Source organism: Hyalella azteca, unplaced genomic scaffold (assembly GCF_000764305.2).
Source record: "Hyalella azteca isolate HAZT.00-mixed unplaced genomic scaffold, Hazt_2.0.2 contig16545, whole genome shotgun sequence".
In the NCBI taxonomy this organism is placed as follows: domain Eukaryota; kingdom Metazoa; phylum Arthropoda; class Malacostraca; order Amphipoda; family Hyalellidae; genus Hyalella; species Hyalella azteca.
In genome coordinates this window covers 53,666-77,122 of record NW_025946363.1, presented here as the reverse complement: position 1 = coordinate 77,122, position 23,457 = coordinate 53,666, and the positions used below count along the sequence as shown (strand labels likewise).

At 40.5% G+C, this 23,457-nt stretch overlaps 2 protein-coding genes across 3 annotated transcripts; one reads left to right on the top strand and one right to left on the bottom strand.

The window, feature by feature from the left end:
* The first annotated feature begins 2,471 nt into the window (after window positions 1-2,471).
* On the top strand, window positions 2,472-8,156 carry LOC108664484 (ADP-ribosylation factor-like protein 6-interacting protein 1). Of its 2 annotated transcripts, none has more exons than XM_018151079.2 (6): window positions 2,472-2,583; window positions 3,165-3,301; window positions 4,877-4,964; window positions 5,308-5,457; window positions 5,828-5,912; window positions 6,301-8,156. In XM_018151079.2, exons 1-6 carry the CDS (start codon window positions 2,554-2,556, stop codon window positions 6,435-6,437), a joined length of 627 nt encoding a protein of 208 aa, XP_018006568.1. In that variant the 5' UTR covers window positions 2,472-2,553; the 3' UTR covers window positions 6,438-8,156. The 2 variants fall into 2 exon arrangements, with proteins under 2 accessions (XP_018006568.1, XP_018006567.1); XM_018151078.2 differs by having other exon boundaries at window positions 3,159-3,301.
* An 896-nt stretch (window positions 8,157-9,052) lies between these two features.
* On the bottom strand, window positions 9,053-21,814 carry LOC108664483. The gene is made up of 4 exons (XM_018151076.2): window positions 18,297-21,814; window positions 18,014-18,096; window positions 17,537-17,672; window positions 9,053-16,932 (listed from the first exon to the last, which is right to left on the bottom strand). Exons 1-4 carry the CDS (start codon window positions 21,578-21,580, stop codon window positions 12,474-12,476), a joined length of 7,962 nt encoding a protein of 2,653 aa, XP_018006565.2. The 5' UTR covers window positions 21,581-21,814; the 3' UTR covers window positions 9,053-12,473.
* Between the last annotated feature and the right edge of the window lie 1,643 nt (window positions 21,815-23,457).

The following is a 23,457-nucleotide window of genomic DNA, read 5'->3' as shown; positions in this document are numbered from 1 at the left end:
ATTTCCAAGCCAGTCAATGTTACCCCGTCACGGCTGCCATTAGATAGTCAGAGTTACCCCATTGGGGGGTGGTGCCCCCCCAGGCTGGAATTCTAAGAATGGAAGTTCACTTATAAAAAAGCTTTCCACCAAAGCTGAAAAGCTTTCCCACAGTGCTGTACCAAGTGACTGACTAAAGTGACTATAAATGAAAAGGAGGATCAAAAGTGGACAAATTTTCAATTTTATAGGACATTAGATTTGTAAAAGAATTATTTGGATGTCTCTTGTTTGATAGATATTTTTTATTTGACTTTTATTTAATGGATTTTTTTTACATTTTCCAGGCCTTTTGTTTGTAATGATAAAGTTTCAGTCAAGTATTTAGTTAACCAGTACTGTAGTACATATATCATACTAGGGGGCGGGGCTTATGGGCACAACCAATCACAGCTTGAAAGCATCCCCATCAACCAATCACAGCTTGAAAGCATCCCTATCAACCAATCACAGCTGGAATTCTGAAAGGGAGAGGACATGTAAATAATGGACTGAAAGTGTAAAGTTCCTGGCCTTTCCAAGTTTTCAGGTCCTGCTTTCCAAAATGCTATGTGTACTAGTTAATTTATTATCCCTCTAGAATTCCACACTGCGCCCCCCATTTGCAAACTATGACACTTTTCTAAAATTTGTCTTTTGCATATGTAACTAGAAGAGTTCTACTACAATGCATCAAAACCTGGAGTTATTTTACCAAAAAATAAAATAATTGGAGGGGGTACTCTGACAGGCTTTGAATAATAGCTCTTTTTTGTGGGTCACATTTTTAATTTTTTAACCTATTAGATATGCAAACTTTTTAAATCTTTCTATTGTGTTACGTAGCCTCAGTATTAGGCCTTTGATGGCCATTGACAAAATTTTTCTATGTCAAATCGTTTGTGAGTTTTGGGGGTTTTTGTTAAAAAAACGAAAAGTGGTCAAAGTTACCCTGCCGGTCAAAGTAACCCCATTTTACAGTACCACTTACCAGCATTATCATACTTAAGTATTTGGTTTAAATCTTGAGGAAATGAGAAAATTAAAAATGAACTGATTCTAAAAAATCTCTGGTTTGTCACTATGTAAGTTAGTTATGAATGAGTACACTCAAAAGGCTTCAAACATAAGTATCCCAAATTACCCTGTTCTCGGAGGTAATTTGGGATGCTTTTTTTTGCATCTGGCTCCTTATGAATAGCATATGGAATTTTCTAAAATGCCATACAATAGCCCATGCATAGACCTTTAAAATGAGTAAAAACTTGTTTATGAAAAACTTTATGTTTCATGGTAAGATGTTATTAACAAAAAACTCTCAAAGTTGTCTCTTATTACCTGGTTTGACAGTATAAAAAAGAACATGGGCTTCTGTGATGTTAAAAAAAAAGAACATAGGCTTCTGTGATGTTGAAAAATAAGCCATGTTCAAGTAATGTCAATAGCCACATGCCCAGAATGGCACAACCTGTCAAGAAATTTATCTTATTACATTTTGAAGTTTTGAGCCACTAGTAGAGCTTTCCTGCCATTTCTAGAGCCACAAGACTCCTGCTGCCATCAATGCCACTAATTTTGCCACAGCTCTGATAATTGTATATGAGGCTTCAAAAGAAACTATATTTTGTTTGCAAACTGAACCACAATTTTCTAGCACAATTAAAACAGCTTCTTATTTATCAAGTTGCAATTTAACTGCTACTGGTTTGTGCTAAATAATGTATTTCTATTTTTAGCCTAGGTCCTTGCTTTGATTACTCAACTCATGCCTTGACACAATTACAACTATGCTGCCAGCAACAACATTCAACAATGATTTAGCATTTGTGCTGGCTTTGTGATTTTAAATTTTAAAATAGCAAGTTTTGAAATTGTCAATGTCTCAATATACTTGTGTATAGCCCTGTAACTTGCAAGATCTCAAATTGGCCCAAAATATGTCATTGGTAGAGGGTTAGTTACAAAAAATGTTGGGAGCTGTTTTCTAATCACTCACTAAGTTGGCAGGTACAACACGGTAGTCTGCACTCTGCACCACGGAAGTGTGCTCCTGTCTTAAGTTTGTGCTCCTGATGGGAGCACATATGTGAGCTTGCTTAGCATCACAAATATTTAGTTAAAGATCATTTTGGTATTTTATGTTTTTTAGGTTAAGAATATTAGATGTTGAGAATATCTCGGATAATATCTTAACCTTAAGCTCTTTTCTTACATCAAGGAGCTGCCAAAGTCTCATGAAGTCTCTTAATCTATTTATATTTTGTTACCTGTCAATTTGATATTTATAAAGGAAAGTTTTTAGTGCATTTTCTCATTTATAGAAAAAAAGCTGCTATTGTGCTCGTCATATCCGTCCATCCGTGACTTTACGGATGGATGGACGAGAAAATGCGCACTCGCTGCAGTGAGTGCAGAAAATTTCACTCACTGCAGTGACTACTGTGTTATTTTTTAAAACATGTTTTCATCTAACTTTTTTTACAGATCAATTTTTATGCTAGCTATTCTTCAGTTCTCTATGTAAATTCCCAAACCATGGAAAAGACAGCTACCTCTACTGCTTCTGTAAGTAGCATGATGAAAGCATTTTTGACCATGTGTAAATCTAAGTTCTGCTTCAAGTATAATTTTTTTGTCCGATTATTTAATAATTTTTCTTTACCCTTTTCATCTCTATTGTAAAGACAAAGTTACTATGAAATTGAGAAGTTTGATATTACTTAGAAAACACTGCGTAAACATTCATTTTCTATCATTGATTTTTTTCTTAGATCTCTGCTACCATACTGTTTATCATTTTGGTGCATATATGTTATGTGAGTTACCAAGACATTTTACCAAATAAAAGTGCAGGTTGAACCAATAAAATATTAATTCATTAATATTGTAAATTCCACTGTTCCAGAAAAAAATTCAATCTCTGTCCTGCCCCACATTTGCACTGTAATTCAATGCAAAACAATGTCTAATTTTATTTCCTGAATAAAATTTCCTAAAAATAAGTAGTAATAAAAATAAATAATCCAGCCAATGAAAGTTAGTAACCTGGATCTAGGTACAGGAAGAATAGCAATGACAGCACACTTATGATTTTGGTTTGATATGAAGTGCAATGGCTATAATTTTTACTATTGTTTGAGGTTCAGGAGGGTCACACTGTTAAGATGCTGAGGCGACAGCTGGAGAGCTGGAGGGAGGTGCTGGTGGTGCTGCATTCCCTGCTTGTCTGGGATAAGCCCTTCTACCCTGCCATCACTGCATCATCTGTGTCCATCGCCTTCTTGTGAGTAACTACAACACACATGGAGCCACGTTACCACATAGTATTTTGGTAATATCTGCTGCACCTGGGAATGTCTGCATTTCTTGATTGAGTTCATTCCTGTTGCAATTCCTTTCCTATGGTGTCATTGCATTCATTAGTTGATATTTTTCTAATTTTTGCTGATGTGTGTGCTAGATAACTTCTTTATCAAGTCTCTCACTTAATCTGAGGTTTTTCTCCATTATAAAAGATGTAAACTGTCTGTGTAACATTAATTTATTTTTGTACGAGATTGTTTGCTCATTTCTTGTGTGTGGATGAATTGTTTTTCTGTGTGGCAGATACATGGCACACAGGAAAATAAAGTGCAGGCCTATAAAATAAAATGCACTGTGCACATTGTGTGATCAAATGTGTTCCTGCTTGTTAATCAAGAATTGAAAAGCAAGGAATATGTGAAGTAAGTTCACAATTAGTATTAGAAGACAGAATTAGCTTGTTTAAACTAGGGCAGTTGATGACTATAGAATTCATTGATTTAAATTTTCAGAGTCAAACCATTCTTCAGATGATGTTGGTTGATCAAAATGCAGGTTCCATGGAAGTAATTTTAATTTATTAGCAACGTTTAGAATGTGACAACATTCATTTTCAAGTTATTGGAAGCATTGAATGCTGAAATTTTAGTGGAAATAAGTACATGTTACGACCTGAAAATTTGGAACTGTGAAAATAATTCCAAATCAATCTCAAAGTTCAGAATATCCAGTAGTTATGAGATGGATAGCTGGAATCCAATCTGTAGAGATGAGGGCTTCAGCTATCGTCGGGTCACTCCATGAAGACGATTGGACTGGAATGATTTTGACAGTTCAAAATTGTTGTGTTGTATCATATAACGTGCATCATGTACTTATTTCCACCAAATTTTCAGTATTCAATGCTTCTTATAACTAGAAAATGAATGTTGTATCAAAAAGCCATTAATAAATTAAAATTACTTCCTGAAACCTGCATTTTTGATCAACCAACATTATCTGAAATTTCTATGAGAGTTCCACCCTGAAAATTTGAATATATAAATTCTACCTATAGTCTTTTGCCACCTAGTAGTAAATACCTGCAATGAAAACATTTTGGAGACCAATTCTACAATTTCAAAATGTGTGAAGAATATAAGTACAATCAGAACAGAAAATTGAAAGACCTACAAAAGTGATTCAAACTCTTTTGTTAAAAAGAACAACACTGGAAAATAAAAATTATTGGTTTACAATTTAAAGAGAATAAGGACTAAACAAATTTTGAAAATTTTATCATCAAAATGTATTAGCTCCTTTTTCTTATTTATACCAATTAACGTCAAACAAAAGTTAAATCATTTACTACTTAATGGCTGTAGTCATTTACTTAAAGACACGAATGTGTCATGCTGCCTCGGCATTTTAACTGACCTATCTAATTACAAACTTGTCGGTGTTCATGACAAGATATCTCTTTTAAGTTTACTTGAATTTTATTAACAGTGATCAAGCCTTGTTTACTTATCCTTTGGTGATGAATTGTTTGCCTAAATGTTGTGGGTTACAACAGGCTTGTATGGTACCTGGACCCATCAGTGTTGACTCTCGTCTCCCTTGCTGGACTCACCATCACTCTTGCAGACTTCCTGGTGCCACAGGTGATACATGGCTGGGTGTCAGACAATAGCTGGCTTCATATTTAACTGAAGTAATTTTCAGTTATAAAAACTAGATCCACTGCCATTATGATCACAAACAAATTAAGAGTATTGAATTTCCAGAATGCTTGCTTAGTGCTTACATCAATATCTTTGGTGTGGTTATGATAGGGTATTGCACTTGTCCTTGAAAGAACTAATGAACTGGAGGAATCGGCTTCCATTCAACCTTTTCATTAAGTTTCCTTTAAATTAGTTAATTATTTGAGTTGGTATCAGTATTGCTTATTGAAATGTGTGAAGACTTTAATGTAACTTTGGTAATTGTGTGTGGTTATAACAGGTGGTACCGCTTGTGGTGGGTGGGCATTCCTGGACTGGGGAGCAGGAGCGTCGCTATGAGGTCATCGTGAACAGCATCGCCAGCGCCATGGACTGCTTTGCCTCCTCCATGGCCTCCCTCACGTCGCTCAAAGCTAGCCGACCTAAGATAGTGCGTCTTCTGGTGCTTTGTCTTGTGCTTTGTCTTCTCTAAAGCTTCTTAACTAAAAATTAATGTCTGGCCCTTTTTAACTTCATCAACTACCGCCTCATGCTTTTTAAAAAGAACAACAACCTCAATTATTGCCTTGTGTAACTGAATATTAAGTTTTTATGACACTGAAGAGTAACAAACCAAGAACGTGAAAGCGACGTTTTCACATTGATGCTTTCACGTCAATGTGAATCAAAGCTTTATACTACCTATGATATCACGGTACTTGAAGATTATATTTGTTTCAATCACAACAAATGTATTCACATACATATCTGATTGCACGATATACCTAGTATTGTTATTTATTTCATCTATTTGTTTGCAGTATTTCTTCACTGTGACGATAACTCTACTGACAACGGCATGGCTTGGCTCCTCCTTCAACAACCTCTTCCTCACCTACTTCATCAGTGAGTATTGCCTCAATCCCCCATTATGGAATTACCATCTGGCAATAAAATTTCATTATCAAGCCATTTCATCAGCTAAGTTAATGCGATTAAATAATACAAGTGTTACTAGGTATTTCTACCCACAAACTTATCACTATAAAATTAAAATTTGTTTATTGGGACTGTCATAAAATTGTCATGGTTTAGTGATTAAATTGTTGTAGGCATCAGCCCTAAATACTCCTGTACCTACTTAAGATGAAGATCCCCCTCAGAAAATATAAATCTTCCTAATCCGTGTACATTCTGAGAGTTGCCAACTGTCACAGTTGCCAGGCGTGACGAAAACGTTTCGATGTGTTGCATGTTAATTAGAACACAAAACTTAATGGGTTGTTTGTGTCAGTGATGGTGGTGCTGATGCTGCCTGGTCTGCACAAGCGAGGTCTGCTGCACAAGTCCACAGCCGGTCTGCTCTCCCGCGTCTCTGGTCTGATGAACTCGAAAGCTGCCCCTGCAGACCCTCACGCAAAGCTGCAGTAGAATGTCGATGGGATGTTAAAACCAGCATTGATATGTCCTATTAAATGTTTCCGTTACAAGTGTAGCTGATATGGCAGCTTTGTTCATAATTTATATTTTGTCAGTCAAATCAGGCGGAATACCTTACATGTACCTTTTTATCATCTTGAGAATTGGCCGTGGTTCAGCCTAGCAGAAGTACATAATTTTAATTTATTGTTCTTAATTTGGGCACCTCAAATGCTGGTCAGGTTGACAAGTGAACCCAAGCGACATGAAACGATTGTGTGTTTATCGCAGCTTGTGTGAAAACTATAATATTGTGTAGTGAACATGAAATTTGCGCCGCTTGCATGATAGCTGTTGTCATAAGAAAATATTTAGATGCAGTTTAATCTGCTGAATGGGACCCAGATATTGCGTTTATTATTGTTGTAGCTTATACTGTAGTACGTGCGGTCCATCAATGCCAAGTATTAGACACCTCAAGTTCATTACATTTTTTGCAAAAATAAGGAAGTATATTGACGTGATTTTAGTAGATGTGTTGATGTGTATGTTTAGAAATATATATGGTTTAAACAAGCTTAGATATTGTTGTTTATATCTAGTCATTCATCGGTCAGAATTGTGTTCTTTTTAAAGACCACATTGAAGACTTCATTCTCTATGGCATTACGTGCTAAGACTAGAACATAAAACATTACTTAACTATAAGTTGAAGTGCTGTCCCGATTTACAATCTCTTGTGCCAGCATTTTACAGCAACATGACTGATTTATTTTGAGTTTATCCGATTTCTTGATAAAATTACATGAAAAATTTCACTGATAGTTTTTAACTGCAGAAAAATTTAATGGATTTCTCAATTTAGAGCTCGTAGCTTGCATTTTCTTGTATTTCAAATATATGTATAGCGCTCTTGGGTGTAATATGTAGAAATTTGATGTCCACGCGGGCATGTGTTCCAGCTAAACCTTGCTACTATTATCCGCTTCCGTCTGAGCTTTCCTGGCTGTCTACTTGAGTGTATTTTTTGTACTGATTTGTGTAATGAGTAATTCTCATCCTGCGTTTGCATTGAACGTTCTTTCTTGATCGTTCAAAAACGTTTTCCTGTTTTCTTGAATATTCAAGCGTTCTTTCATGACAGTTTGTTGTTGAGTGCTGCGCTGCATTGGTTGCCAATAATTCTCATGCTGCAGATGCAAATGCAGCTTTGAAGTAACATGTACATGTTTTTTTTAGTTTAGTTGCTTAATTAAGTCATGTCTCTTGAATTAATGTTTGTAGCGTAGTAGAGGATAGATACTTGCTTCGAATGTGATCAACTTGTCCTGGAGAACAACACTTAAGTTTAGCCTCCAAAGTTCCCTTTAATATAATTGATACAAAATGCTATTCGGAAGCCTAGGCAAATGTTTATACCTTGCTATTTTATGTCCAACTTGATTGTGTATCAATATTTTAGCTCGATGAATATGTTGTTTGTCCAGATCTTGATAAAAATCCATTGCCGCTGTGTTCAGCCTTGCTAAGTATTCATCTCTTCCACAATATACCTTGTGGCAGAAAGCAGTTACGTGGGATTTACTGATTTAGATTGCCAAGTGTTTTCTGAATCTCGACGCTTCAGCTTGTCTTTTGATACGTTAGCATTATTGAGATCCAATTGATGTTGAATGTTGTCAACGTACTCTGTTGTTACAATAAAAATTGAGAGAAAACTCTGAGACCATTTAACGGAATTCTTCGTCTAGGCTCTTGAATTTTGTTACTCATATAAATCGGCCGCTGGGAACATTATTTTAGTTTGTCTAGTCTTTCCCTTGCGACAACAGAATGACTCCTCCAAATGCACTTGGTCTACACTGCTTATTTCAAAAATTGGCTTCGTCCTGTGTATTTACTGAAGTGCTGCCGATAAAAATATCGGTACGATTAACAAGACCACGGTTAGTATCTTCAGAGGACCCGTTAATGATAACTTCGTCCCCTAAAGGCGCTTCTAATTTTCTTTTGGTCATTTTGACACTCAAGTTCGGAATTTTACTCGTGCAGGACGATGCATCGTATGAACTTCAGGGAGCATATGCCGGTACTCAAGGTCATTTGCAATTTTAGTTGTTTCGATAGAAATACACTTATGTTATGCCGAAGTTGCATATGCCTCAACGTCTTATTTTGTTTTAGTAGAATTCGTCGATCCAGTAGAATTCTTTAAAATAAATGCAAGCTGGGCGTCATTACGTTCGTTGTCAAACATATTTATTTCGTGCAAAATTTAGCTTATTTGGCTTTAGCTTCAAGGAGTACTTCTGAAACGCAGATGACGCGAGTTTCAATATCTGCTTTCATGTTGCTACGAGACGGGTACACGAAAACTGAACAGAGCGAGAAGCGCTGCAGCAATAAGCATGTTATGCGCTTATTTTAGTCCCGTTTATCCCATGTTCATGAAAAGCCTTATTTTACTCACTATGATTGCAACACAAATGGTTGAAACTAGGTGCATTCACAAAAATCATCTTTTTAGTTCAAACGCTCTGAAATGTAGTAATTTTCTTTGGAATGCTCTACATTTTCGAGTGCCATTACATGAAATATTCTGTCTTTGCTAGCAGGATAAAACAAAATGATGAGCAAATAATTTAATAATCACGAAACAGGCATCGAAGGTCGTGATTAGTCACGAATATTTACTTCTAGCAACTTGTCTTACCCCACATATAACTCGTGGACTTGGCTTACTTCTGTCTTGTACGCAAATCAGAAAATACAGCGATTGCTGTCACACGACACAAACATCAATAAGGCTATAATAACGGGAAAAATAACCTGAAGTGCAGCGTGTCCAACATAGAATGCACATAACACAATAAATATATGCTTAGTCCTGGGTACAGAACTGGTGTGAACTGTACGACAATACAATTAGTTCAAGCAAAATACCACACTAAGTCGAGAACTTTAATACGGAATGTACTCACAGAAATGAGTCAAGACCTGAAAAAATCTCGAAGCAGGTAAATTTGGTAATTTTTTGGTGAAGAACGCCAGCGTTATTCAAGATGAATGAAGTTACTCAGTAGTCATCAATTGATACGAGGTTCAGAGCTAACCGATATGTTAAGAATCAAGACGTGTATAAAAAAACGGTCTCCACGACACGAATAAACTCTGAGCTCACGGGAAACTCGTCTCATATAAGAGGAAGCCTCGAGTGGAACTCATCGGCCCTTGAGGCGAAAAATTCTTGAGAGAAAATGATGTATAAGAACTCAGAACAATGTTGAGCAGCTAACTATCTCTATGAACACAGCTTCACTGGTACGTGGAAGTCATCTTGACTGCAGAAATATGGTCAAGCAAAACAAGAACCTTCACGGCTTTCGGTGAACACCTGAGATGCTTTAAGAAGAAAACGCTGCAGACTTCAAGTCAGAGCCAATGAAGATGCGGAGGATGGCTGCCACTTCTCGGAATATCCACAATGCAAAAACTACAAAATAATGAACGTTCAACAAGCTGCTTCCCAAATAAATATAAAGTAGTCGAGTACGATTTCTTCTTGTTTGTCTCTCAAATACCAAAACGCAAGGCATTGACCACAATAACAATTTCGTAAGCCACATATAATTTCAGAAGAAAACATTTTCATCACCACATGAGATCTACGTACGTAAAAGTAAAAAAAAAAATGTCACCAACACTAGTCGGTGGCGCTATTCTGTTCTTAACGGACATCTCATATACATATAAATAAATTACAAACTAATTATCTACCTTCCTATCTATATATTATGAAAAAAAGATTATCCACGAGGAATGCTCTCAAAATAAACAATTCCAATGTACCAAAAAGTGAGTCAATAATCTCTATGGGAACGCGAGGTACGATGTAGCATTCCAGCAACAAGGCCTGGGGCTCATCGACAACCAAATATTACTCGGCATTAAGTGCTTCAACCGCCGAACAACGCCCCACGCTCAGGATTTAGTCCTACAAAACCAGCATGAACGACTCGCAAACAACGACGACACTTCTCTCACGAATCTCAAGAACACAAACCTAGCTAGCGTGAGTGGTAATGATAGCAGGTAATGCTAGTAATGGTAGCAGGTAATGCTAGTAATGTTAGCAGCATTTAACTCTCAATGGCACTTCACTGTCATGCACCAGGGAGCTCTGTGATACTTACAACCGTAAGCACTTTAGGCAATTTTTAAATGATTTATGAAATTACCAGAATTGCCTCGTAGAGTTGATATCATCAAAATTAACGAATTTGTTTCACAATCCATTAATAGTTTACTTTATTTGACGAGAGGGCGGGAACAAATGGACACAGAAGGTACCCATAATTTTTCGCAATAAACGAAAACTTATTAAACGTGCGATGAAAACTTAGCGCATAAACAAGGCAGCTAACGTGGCACTCAACGTTACAATTCACGCCACGCTTAATATTTACTGAAGGAAATTGCTTCAGTTTCATCACATTCATAGTGGTTTAGAAGATAATTCAATAAATGTATTGAAAAAATTAATTTAGAATTTTGATTTTTATTACAATAAGTAACGTAAAATGATTAAGGTGAAAAGGAATGAATGAATAGAAAACGCAACACAAACATTTAGCCGTCATCGTAAAGTGCGAGCCGGCGCACCAGCGTACACGCAACGCATCGCACCAGCTTTAATTCAGTGCTTATTCAGGTAGACATAAAGACTGAATCTCTGTTAAACGATAGATTTCGGAAAAGAAGGAAGCATCAGCGAAAAATTCTTACGATAAGATGAGATCGTGTTGTAAAGTAACGCTCACAGCTGCAATAGAAAGTCGCAAGTTCAATAACTGATCAAATGCATGCAAATAACTTATAAAGAAATAGGTTTATATTATGTGTCAACTTATGTAGCCTCAAGCATAGTATCTTATATAATACTTTTGATGGGTTTATTTGCACACCAGAGGTTAACTCAGTGCATTACTGATGCGTCTCAAACTATCACACCTAATAATAATGCCCAACAGAAATTCGTTTACCAGAAGCCTACTTAAATGTAAAAAGTTGAGTAGAGAACGCTGGCAGTCATCATACATGGTAAGAAGATTTAGAAGAAAACAAAAGCAATTTCAAGACGAAGAGTACAAGCAAAGTATTTAACGGACAATAAACACTAAATGTCTAGCACGTAAGTAATTAATTCGAGAAAAATACTCAAACTTGCATTTATGGCATGAAAAACCGTAATTTTAATAAGGAAAGAAACCACTTAATTCGACGATCTAATAGCTACCAGATCAGTCAGTAACCCGGAGCATTATAGGCAAGGATATTGTAGCAGTCTGAGGAGTGCTGAATGATTATCTCGTGTCACCTCATCCATTGCCGCGCCAAGTGTTGACATAGAGAGAGAGTGTAGGGAGAGTAAGTGTGTAGTGAGAGCAAAAGAGTTCACATAGAGAGGGGAGTGAGTGTAAGAGAGTTAACATAAGAGTGTAACGAGTGTAAGAGTTAAAATATACAGTGAAAGTGCAGATAACAGATACAAAAAACAAGACCAATACAACCTGACAAGTGTCAAGTGAACAAGATCTAAGTTTGTCGGATGAAAATAACAAAAAAAAACCCAAGACGAACTGACGATTACAGCAGCAAAGAAGGGTTTTCATATCAACTATCTAGCGACCTAGATGAACTGTGAATAGACTCGGAGCACGGGGCATGATTTTCACAGCGAGTTTAATGGCTTTATTTTCCTAGCACACACACACACAAAGCGAAGCCACGAAGCACCGCGTCATTTGCTAGAAATTCCCGTAACATCATATGAACAAAGCAAAAAGATATCAGAAGATGCTTTTCGAAAATAAGGGGGGGGGGAGAAGTTAAGAGACTTACGTAAGCACTGACTTTCAAACAAACGAGCATGTCATCAGTATCAATATGCAGTGTTACTGCTTTATATAAGGCGAGGTATAAAGCTTCTACAATTTATGGCATTCATGACAGAGAAGAATTTAGCAAATACCTAATATTGAGGTAAGATCATGAAACGGTTGCCTCGAACGTCTTCTTCATGGCAAGCAGCATCTCCTGCCGCGCCAGCTCCGTCTTTACGCTAGCGATTTGCTTGATCATGTCTTCAATAAGAGACACGGCTTTGAGGAGCTCTTCTCGGGACGAGTCCAGCGGTAGGCGGCGATAAGCCTGCTTTTGCTCTCTCGTCACGAGACCTTCACGATCTTTCTGGGCGCCAGCTGTGCTGATGAGTCGTACGTGTAACTGATGCAAGTGGGGCTGGTTTACAACTTCTTGCAGTACCGCGCACCACGTACACGCACCGCCGCGCACGGCGCACGGCAGATTTTCTTCAGGTGACGGTTGACAAGGTAGGTATATTAGAAGAGGACGATGCGGCGCACACGGAAAGACGTTCCCAGCAGCAGTGCAAGAAGTCCCAGGACTACTATTCTGTTCAGCAACAGCTGGTGTTGTAGAGACGTCACCAGCACTTGAGCTTGTTCCACTGGTAAGACGTACCGGTACATCCAGGAGTGCGTCCCGCACTTGATTAGGACTGAGACGATACTGCAACATCAGCGCCGTCACTTCCAACACACCGCCTTCACTCGCGCATCTCTCTTGCAGGAAGTTACCGACTTCTACGAGCACCCTTGCTACTTCTGGACTACTACACGCTTGATTGGGTGCGCCTGCAGTTATTATTAACGGACTAACTTCTGAGGCTCGACATCTGACGGAACTGGAAGTAATCGCGTGTGACGCATCAACGACGCCATGAATAGCAGATTTGCTTAACAATTTAGATGAGTTTTTTTTTGAGGAGACCAAACTTGCAGAATGCGTATCATCAACCGAAGTAGAAACGGCAGGATTAACGTTTGGTGTCGACGTTTCTTGTTTTCCAGCGACATTTGCAAGAAGATCAGAGCTGATGATAGGATGAGCAAGGACAGGCTCGTTAACCTCACTTCTGTGAATTTCCAGGACTTTCTCGTCCAGCTTCTGATCGCTTAATAGGACAATACTATTGCTCGAACTTACGGACGATGACACCACGGAATCAGAAGTGCGAGCTTTTTTGATTTCCATACTTTTTCGTTTCTTGACACCTGACGGATGATGACTCAAGTCATTCTCGGTATCAGTGAGAATAGAATTCTTTCTTTTTCTATTTTTCGCTATTGACAGCTTTTTTGGTCCACTTTTCGTCGCTGATTCAGAGCAATTATTGTCATCTTTCTTCTCTATTACTGATTTTGCAAGAATATCTCGAGCGGAACTAAAGTTTTCATCTATACCAAGGCGTTGAGGCGACTTGGACTTGAAAGAATAAGGTTTAGCAGCTTTAATGCAGCCTTCGTCCTTCAATACGATAGCGTCACGTTTACTAGTCCTCGGTTTTACATTACAAGCGATCAAATTTGTTGGAATTAACGGAAATGATGGTTCTAAAACGCTGGGACCATTGGATAAAGTCTTATGTTGCTGCTTTCGGGCTCGTGGATTACGGCAAGAAGCCGAATGTTTTTTCTGTGTGGATTTGTAGGCAAAGGTGAGATGACAATGAGGACATTCGTAGAGCTGGTCATCAGCCATGAGGCCCATGCCGTACACGATGTTGGCGCAGTCGTCGCGGTCGTGCGAGAGCAGCGACTCGGAAGATCCAAACTGAAGGCCGCACTCTCTACAAAAGAATTCGGGAGCAACAGCATCACAACGTTTGCGTTTCACGCACAAGTTTCTTTTCTTAGCAACACTTTTAGTTCCGATATTTTTCTTATTTGGTTCATTTAGTTTTAATTTATCTTGTGACAAATCAACTGGCGTGCTTGACGCAATCTGGTTTGATTTTTTGGTTAGTAGAGCAGAGTCTTGCAATTTTTCTTGTGGCTTTTCTGATGAAGAATCACCAACTGACGCCATCACCTTGTCCCGCTCACTGATCACATCAATGCCATCGTTGGGAGATAACTCTTCATTATACGATAGTCGAGGTTTCTTAGCCCGCACCACGACTCTGCTATCTGACGATGCTGAGCGAGCGCGAGCCATAGGCGTCTTCGAACGTTTTTTACTTCCATCGACATCGGCTGCTGAAGATTTGAAATGATTTGTTTCAAACTTTGAATCTAAATCGATGGAAGTTTTATCCTGGACTTTAGTTTTCATTTCCCCTTTATCCACTTTTTCACTAGAATTTTTAGATTTCGAGGTAAATTTTCCAACAGCCTTTGTTTTAATGGAAGTTATAGATTGCGTTTTAGCTCTGGATATTTTACAAGACTTTCCTTTAAGCGATGATCCAGATTTCTTTGGCTCTGTAGATTGAATATTCGTTGAGGCGGGTGCTTCATCAACCGTCAATGGGACTGGTCCATTAGTTGACGCTGCGTCAAGAGGAAGATCAGGGCTTGGTAATCTAGACTTTTTATTTCTGAAGCTCCCTTTACGTATAACTTTTTTAGTCTTGGATCCCTCAAATGCTGGTTTCATAATCTCAGAAGATGGGTTGCCAGATTTATGAGACTTGGATTTCTCGCCGCTGAAGTCTGCACGATTTCCATGAAAATCTTCATCAGAAGAGGCGTTTCTTCGACCACCGATCGATAAGGCACCAGAATCTTGTGACAGCGATATTGGTCGCTTACTTTCCGCCTGAGAAATTTCTGCTTTAGTTAATTTCATTTTCTTACGGGGTGCTTTTGGAACTATTTTCTTGGGCGTTTCATATGAATTACTTTCAGTAAGGCCTTTGCTAACAGACGCCGCATCACCATCAGCTGCGTTCATCTCATTCTGGAGCACATTTTTGCTCAGTTCCTTGGCAATCAGAGCACATTTCCTGCGAATTTTCCGGGCTCTTGATGGAATTAGGCCTCTCTTGAACTGCACACGGTCTGAACAACGGACACTCTTGATCTCGTTATCGGTATTAGTCGACGGCTGGACAGCTTTCGTCAGCTTCTGAGATTTTAATTTTGACAAGTTCGGCTTCAAGTGTTTACTCAAAGACTTACGGACGCCACGTGATGTAGAATCGCTAGGAGCATCAGAGCTCGTATTTGACTCTGAAGTATCATTAGTAGTTTTAGTTTTCACAGGAATTTTCTTCCCTTGCGATACGGCATGATCACAAGTAGGTTCACTAGCTGATGATGGTAACTGGTTGCCGGTCCTATCATCAATGCTGGATAAACTATCTAATGAAGAATCCCTGCTGTCAAGAGATGGTGCTTGCAGGATTCGTTTCCATTTCGTAGGCAGGACGGAAAGCCCTGCCCCAAATTTCTTGATGGCTTTAGGAACGTTCTCGAAGAACGATTTTTTCTCAATTCGTTTACGACGGCGAGGAAGATAGGCGTCGGGATCACCACTCCGATACGAAGGTTTCGCAAAATTTTCCGAATTTTCAGAATCATAATCACTGGACTCATTGGAGTGCTTAGTATCTGAAACACAAGGACGGAAAGAGTATCGCATATTTGAAGGCCTTAGAGTGCGCATGTTTCTGCCGGTCAAACGACACCCAAACCTTCGTCCTCTCGTCCTTGCCCAAGCATCCTTGTCCTTTCCTCCAGCATCTTCGTCTACTCTGGACCTCACTGCATCCCCTTCATCGCCACTGTCCAGGTCCTCCGAATCATCACTCAGTATGCGCTGTGGTCGGTAGCTGCCTTCTGACGGGCGGTCGGGTCGCAGGGAACGTCCTGCCGTCCTGCCACCGCTGTTCTGTACAGCAGGACTTGAACATCGGCTCGTTGCGTTGGAGGATGAATTTCTTCGCCCTCGGCATGAGGCGATTGTGGTGCTAGACGACCTGCTGTCATGATAACTCGACGAGCGACTCGGTTCTGAACTGTTAGAAAGGAGTTTCGCTCCATTATTTTCTAGCTTTAGTGCTGATTGTTTCCTCAATTGCTTGGAACGATTTAAAAAAGCAGACTTAACGGAAGGTGAAAACTTCTTATTCCTCTCACTGGGCAGCCCGGTCTCAACCTCGCTTTTGGATAGTTTCGTTCCATTCCAAGTTCGAAGTCTCTTGAACATTTTGGGATGCCTGTGAAGTGGTGCTGTCGCGTCCAAATACGCCGCGGAACCGTTCTTGACAGAGTTTTCTTCTCGCGAAACTTTATTCAAGTCTTTACTGTTAACGCGGTTTCTACCAGCTGAACGTTCGACTGCAGTTTTATCACCATTACGCTTCTGAGTGAACGACGGTAGGATTTTAGACTGAGTTTGATTTATATCTCGGTCACTTTGTTCTTTCTTCTTCGATTTTCCATCGACTCTGACGACTTTGCCAGGGCGGCTGCGCGACACGACATCGTCGTCATCGTCAACGGGCTTACCCGCAGCTTTGGGTGTAAGCGACTTCTTGCCAGATGACCTCGTCACTCTGTTGGACGAATCCTCGGTGCTATATTTGCGCCGGAGCCTCATGCGCCCATAGCGACGGCCGCTCGAAGTCCCAAGTCTAAATCTGAAAATTTAATGAGGTTTAAAATAAAATAACCGTTATACAACCATTTGAATTCATTAATAATCTCAAAATGAATCGGGAACATAGTCTAAACTGATAAAAAAATCGATCCTGTGCTTTAATTTCTTGCAACTAATCTGAAGTCGGCATAAAATACGACAAAATTTCTCTTCCAATATGTAATTAGTATTACTACACCTCTAGTTGTAAGTAGGAATTATTCAATCGCATGGGAAAAGAGACAATATTAAAATTATAACTAAAAGTCTGAAGAATACGACGTAATTTTAGCCTAGGAAAACATTTCAGAGAGGCAGCTTTTTAGACGGCGATGAAAAGTTTGTATGCTCTTACATTAGAAACACAACGACCAAAAGAAGCGACCTTTATTGATTCCTAAAACGACCTTTATTGATCAATAGAACAACCTTTATTGATTCCTAAAACAAATTGTTGAAGTGGGAGCAATGAGCCGACGTCAAGGTTGCCTGGGCAGACTGCAGGCTCACTGACCTGCTGGGCAGACTGCAGGCTTGCAGGCTCACTGACCTGCTGGCAGACTGCAGGCTCACTGACCTGTTGGACAGGCTGCAGGCTCACTGACCTGCTGGGCAGGCTGTTGGCGCGGATGATGTCAGTGAGGCGTTTCTTCAGCAGGCGGTTATCAATGGACTGCACGGCGCCCTCGAGGCGTCGCTTGATGACGGACGTAGCGGCGCTCTCGTAGCCACGCTCTCTCTCTGAACACGGCCAATACTTGTCATGAGTCTCATTTAATTATTATAGTCCCTTCAGGCAAATGACGTTGAAACAACGTTAAATGAACGTTATTTTAACGTCAGGTATATTTTATATTTCTGGTGGGACTTTCCCGTCTATCTGACTACGATTTGCCAGTGAAACTTCTCACAAATATGATCTTTTGAATAGCATCGCACGTACAAATCATCATAATTCCGGTACAGTGTATAACTCGCACTCTGCACTTTGTTGAATAGATACATAGGAAGCCTCTGATCTTTATGATTAATTCTCATTAAATGGCATGCAATACCATAATAAAATTTTCTCTAGATCTCACCTATCTCCTTGAGCGGTGTACTTGCACTAGAAGATTGCACACTCAGACGACTTGGAATACCTTGACCTTTCCGTCTGTTGAATCTGAGCGACAGAAAACACATCCATACTTAGAGCTTGTGAAGTATTGAAAACATGAATACAAGGCCAGAAAGACTAATAAAAAACAACAGATCCCACAACATTTTGTAGTGAACCGAATTTATAAGAATTGAGCAATTTATGAATGATGCATATAATTTCCAAGCAAATAAAGCCTTGTATAAGACTGAACTCTAACTTACCTCGAGTTCTTCTTATTTCTCTTGAGATATTTAGGAGTCGTCATAAGTGAGAGGCCGCCACAGTCCACCATATGGGCATGAAGTTTGGTGATCGATGAGAGTTCCAACTGACACTTCGAACACGCTGGAACTTTCTCCGGCTTCAAGAAATTTGTGGTATTGAGAGAACAGCGATCCCCAAGCGGAAGTTCGAGCAGCACACTTCTTTGACTGGCAGGTCTGTACTGGTGACAGAACTGCAAGGGCACAGAGTCCTTGCCGGCAATCATGGTGTGTGCGCACAAAACTCCCGCATGCCTCGCCCACTTGTGGTCCATGATCTCTGCCAGGTCATCTTCGACGGCACCGCAGGCACAGCACACGAAGTAGTGATCTTCACTCCACTCTCCTCGAACATCACAAGCAGCATTGTCGTTGTTCGGCTCCTGTTGTTGCAGCTCCTTCTCGCTATCGGCAGGCGCGCTAGAGGCACTAGGAGCTTTAAGCTCTTCAATAGCGGCGGACTCTGGAGTGGCGGGCGCCGCGGTCACACGAAAGGATTTTCTTCGAGAGGAAACGAACCCCCGGCCTCGTTTTAGAGCCAGAACAGAAAACAAATCATCCTCTTTCACGGTCGGTCGGCTGATACTAAATAGCTTTCGGCCTTTGCGGTACTGAGAGCATTTTTTCTGTAGAAGCATTTGAACGGGGACGTCGAAATTGAATGGAAGTAGTACGTCATCTGCCGGTAATTTTATGACATATTTTGTTCGCTTGTATTTTTTCAATTCTCTCTCCAGCGGGTTGAGGCAATCTTGCGATACTATGAACTCTTCAGGAGCATTGTAAAGCGGGAGTATCATTTTCGAACGATCATTCATTAGCTTGCTTCCTAGAGATGGGAGTCTGAAGTCACGGCCATCCAAATAATTGATTAAATTATCCACGATATTGCGGGATATGTCGCTCACGTCGATAGGTGATGTAAGTAACTCAGGCTGGGGGCTGTCGGTGTTTGCTCGGTGCAGCTCGTTGTGCTCCAGCAGGGGCAGCGAAATAACCTTTCGACATGCACGACACATTGAGCCCGACAAATGTACACCCTTCAGATGCATTTCCAGACCCTCGGTGCAATGAAATCGACTTTCACACAAATGACACACTGACGACTTCTGGAAACTTTTCTTCCAGTGAAAGAGTTTAAACGAGAACACCGGCACAGGGCATGAACAGTTTGGGGAGCGGCTTTTGCATTCGTTCACTTGGTATACTGATTGATGTTCTTGGGCGTGTGCCCACGCTCGGTCCACACGTTTACTCCAGAAGTCACATTGAGCGCACAAGTAACAAGGATTTCCATACAATTCATCAGAGTAACGTATAGGGAAGTCCATGTAACGTTCGAGCCAGTGGTGGTAAAATGACGGAGTGCTGAACAATGGCCGAAAACTCAAACATATGTGGGCTTCCGCCATGTGAGATGCCATCGACTCCGTGAAAGAAGCACACAAGTAGCACCTCCCTCGCTTGTTGAAAGAACTCTGGAGCTGCTCAGTGATAGCTTTCTCGAGCTGAACGCAATGGTTTTCACCTGTCATCTCGACAATCCGTTTATCTGTCTTGTAGCCATAGACCATGGAGCGACGGGTGCGGTAGGAGCCTGGTTTTGGCGGCTCGAAGAGACTGGCGGTGAGTTTTTGGGCCCTGCTCATGTCGCCCGATGGGCCTTTGTCAAATGTTATAATTTTACAGGGGTCAATGAAAAGACTTGAATCAGAGAGGCTATAACATTTTGCAGGCATTACAACTGCATCCAAAATATCAGAATTATCCGTTACTGCAGGTTCATTTTCAATTTTCAAATTTGTTTCAATTAAGCTGCCTTGATTTTCAAGTTCAATATTCACATGCGACTGCTCACGAGACGCTGCCGGAACTGGTGACACAAATTTGTGATTCGCAGGAAAATGTATTTCTTGAGAAGAAGCTTTCGTGATGAGCTTCACAGTTGAAGACTCGATAATGTTATGAGGCTCAAGGTCAACATGACGAACATCAGTACACAGGTCAGGTGACATCGATGAAACCTGTAATATTTCTACCTTCTCGCCAGACTTGCATAAATTAGGATCCAACGGTGCTAACTCTCGTTTTTCAATATGCGATGAGCTGTGCACCTTGTCGGACATTTCGTAAGATGATGTCAGAGGAGACTGACGTGATAATTTAGAAGTTGATAGCAGCGTCGACTTTTCCGACCAAGTGCATGGTTCTCCATCCGATGGTGAACCTGAATGATTCGCACCCAATGAGCTAGAGCTAGGAGATCCCTCATCGGCCACCATCGCACTACTGGGCTCGTTTTTGGCAGGCAATCCTTTGTTAGGAGCTGAGATGTTTAGAGAGTCGAATTTTTCCAGAGATTTCGGGCGTTCCGTACTGGTTTCTTGGGATGTTAGCAAGGGCGGAATAATTTTTTCACATTGAATGGTTTGTACTACAGTTGAAATTACCGACTCCGCTTCTATTGCACCATCGAGCAGCACTGGGTTGGTTGCATCCATTGCATTAGCGGCATCAGTCAGACTCGTCACATTAGAAATTTTTGGTGCTCTATTGGTTGGTGATTTAGCATCGTCTTCAAATTTCTCATTCACTTCCATTGATGTGTCTTGAGCATAAAACATTGAAGTTGTGGACAAATATGATAATGAAGTTTTTTCTGTACACATTGCCTTAGAGATTGCAGTTTTATCTGGTTTACCAACTTCCGTTGCAGGTTCGCAAGTCACGTCAAGGCAAGCACTTGGTTCAGGTAGATCAGACGAATTATCTTCCCCAGATTCACATGAACTTCGTACAACTAATTTCGCTTCGCACGCTACAGGAGCTAAAGCTTCTTTTTCAGTTACAGTCTCATTATAAATCGGTCCTGACAAATTATCCCGAGGCTCAATTTCGTCCGGAACTCCGGTCACAGGGGCTTGAGATGCCAGCGCACAGGCGCCTGTAGGTATGTCATCGGGTCTTGAAGCTGTCGACACAATCACACTCTCAGAAATGTACGATTCATTTGCGTCACTGACTTCGACAACACTAAACTTGGTTTGCTCATATAAGTTCCTGGAAGTTGTAGTGGAGGTCTTGGTCAAAGAAGCAAGAGGCGTTACCACAACAGTCCCAGCAACATCAGTTACAGCGTCGTGGGTAGCAATACTGATTTTAACTTCATTTGTGGGAGGAACTTCACTTATCAATGTTGAATTGCCACAGACCACTTCCCTACCGTCAACCACTGAAGACATTTTGGATTCATCACGGCATGTTGACACGGCCACTGACGGGATCGTTATGGCTTCCACATGAGATACGCTGGTAGTAATAGCGAGGTCAGAAGTGCTTCTTGCTCCAGCTCCGCTGTCCTCAGCGTTTTTATTCTCTTCTGTCAATGAAGGCGGCGCCGTAGATGCCGAGACAGCCAAACAGTCACTTTCACTATTTTTTTGATCACCCGCTGAGGCGCTTGCAGCAGCAGTATCTAACCTTGCAGACGGCATTCCAGCTGAATTTAAAAAGATACCTGAAAGTTTCAATGAATCACCGGAAGATTCAGGAGATTCACGGAAAATAGTTTTCTTATCACTGCTAACTTCATGATTCAAAAATCCATTCTTGTGTGAGGGGTTTTTCAAACCATCGACACCTAACTTCATGCCGGAAACTATGTTCTCGGCACAAGATTTGGTCGTGAAACTGTCTTCTTTGGATGAACTTTGTACTGAGGATAACTGTTGTTTACCAGTCAAGGAGGGCTCGATCGTCAAAATGGAGGCAGCTGTTTTGAGGCAGGGCCTTATTAAGCGAGGTTTTTTCTTAACACTTACTTCTGAGACTCGAGCAACTTCGGGCTCAGTCGATTTATAATTTGTGAATACAGGACTAGCTTTGGTTGCATCATTCCCAGTTGAAGAAGGCTGAGACATAATAGGCCCGGAATTGTGGACGGATTTTCTATTTTCATTATCATAGGGCAGATGGTCTCTTGCCATTGAAGCTCCATGCGAGCTTGGCGAATAAGTAGATTTGTTTTTGGAATTATCGCTTTTCTTCAAGGGTTCAGATATTATGGATGACGAGCTTTTTTCGAGAGGAAATCTCTCGTCTGTAGTTAATTTCCCATATGGCACTTGCACCTTATTTGACGACAAAGAGATACCAACTATGTCAACATCCTTTGATACAGACTTAACACTTTCAACAGCTCCAGGTATAACCAACAATGGTTTGTTAACACCAGGTGACGAGTCTTGAGTGTGCCCAGAAGTTGAAGGATACGACTTCTCAGAATCCCAATCATTTACTACTGTGCTTGAGACTTGCTCTGGACCAGAAGATAATAATGCGCACATATTTGTCGAGGAGCATGACACCTCAGGAGTTGTAGACCTTCCGATAACGTTCAATGAAGTCGTAAAATTTGTGTCTTCAGAAGAGTGAACAGGAGATTGATCAGTGTTCGCACGCTCATGGTCTCTTTGGGTGCGTGAAACAATTCTCTGTTCTGGCTCATACTTAGTGATATCGTCATCTTGAAGAGCGGACAAGATTTCACGTGGTCCCGTCTCATCACTGGCTTTGTGAAGACAAAAATGAGCCTGTGGCTTTTGGAAATCGACGGTATTCTCCTCAGCCTGTTCAGAAGAAGCAGATTTTTGTTCCGGCGACAGAACATGAGATATCGTGGCAGCTGAGGTCGAGGAGATAGGTGGGGATATTCTCCTTCGTTTGGCCGACGAAGAGTACAACAGTACTTCACACGAGGATCTAGTAGATTCGTTTTCTTGTGGTAAGTCCAATTTTTGGGGTAAATATTTTTCTCGTTTCCAAAGTTGTGTAAAATTTCCCAAGGTAAAAGACTGTCCTTCGCGCTCGGCAGGCAATTTTATTTCTACACTTACAGGTTCAGGTTTGGATTTCTTTAGTAATTGACAGTCCAATTTATGTTGAGATGGAGCTTTAGTTGTCTTGCAAGAAACGGCTTCAGATTTTCGGAGCAACTGAGCATCAGATTTTTCGGGAGACTGAGCTTCGGAATTGTAAATGGAGAGAGCTTCAGATGTCTCACAAGATACAGCTTCAGATTTTCCAAGAGACTGATCTTTTAATTGCTTGGGGGACTGAG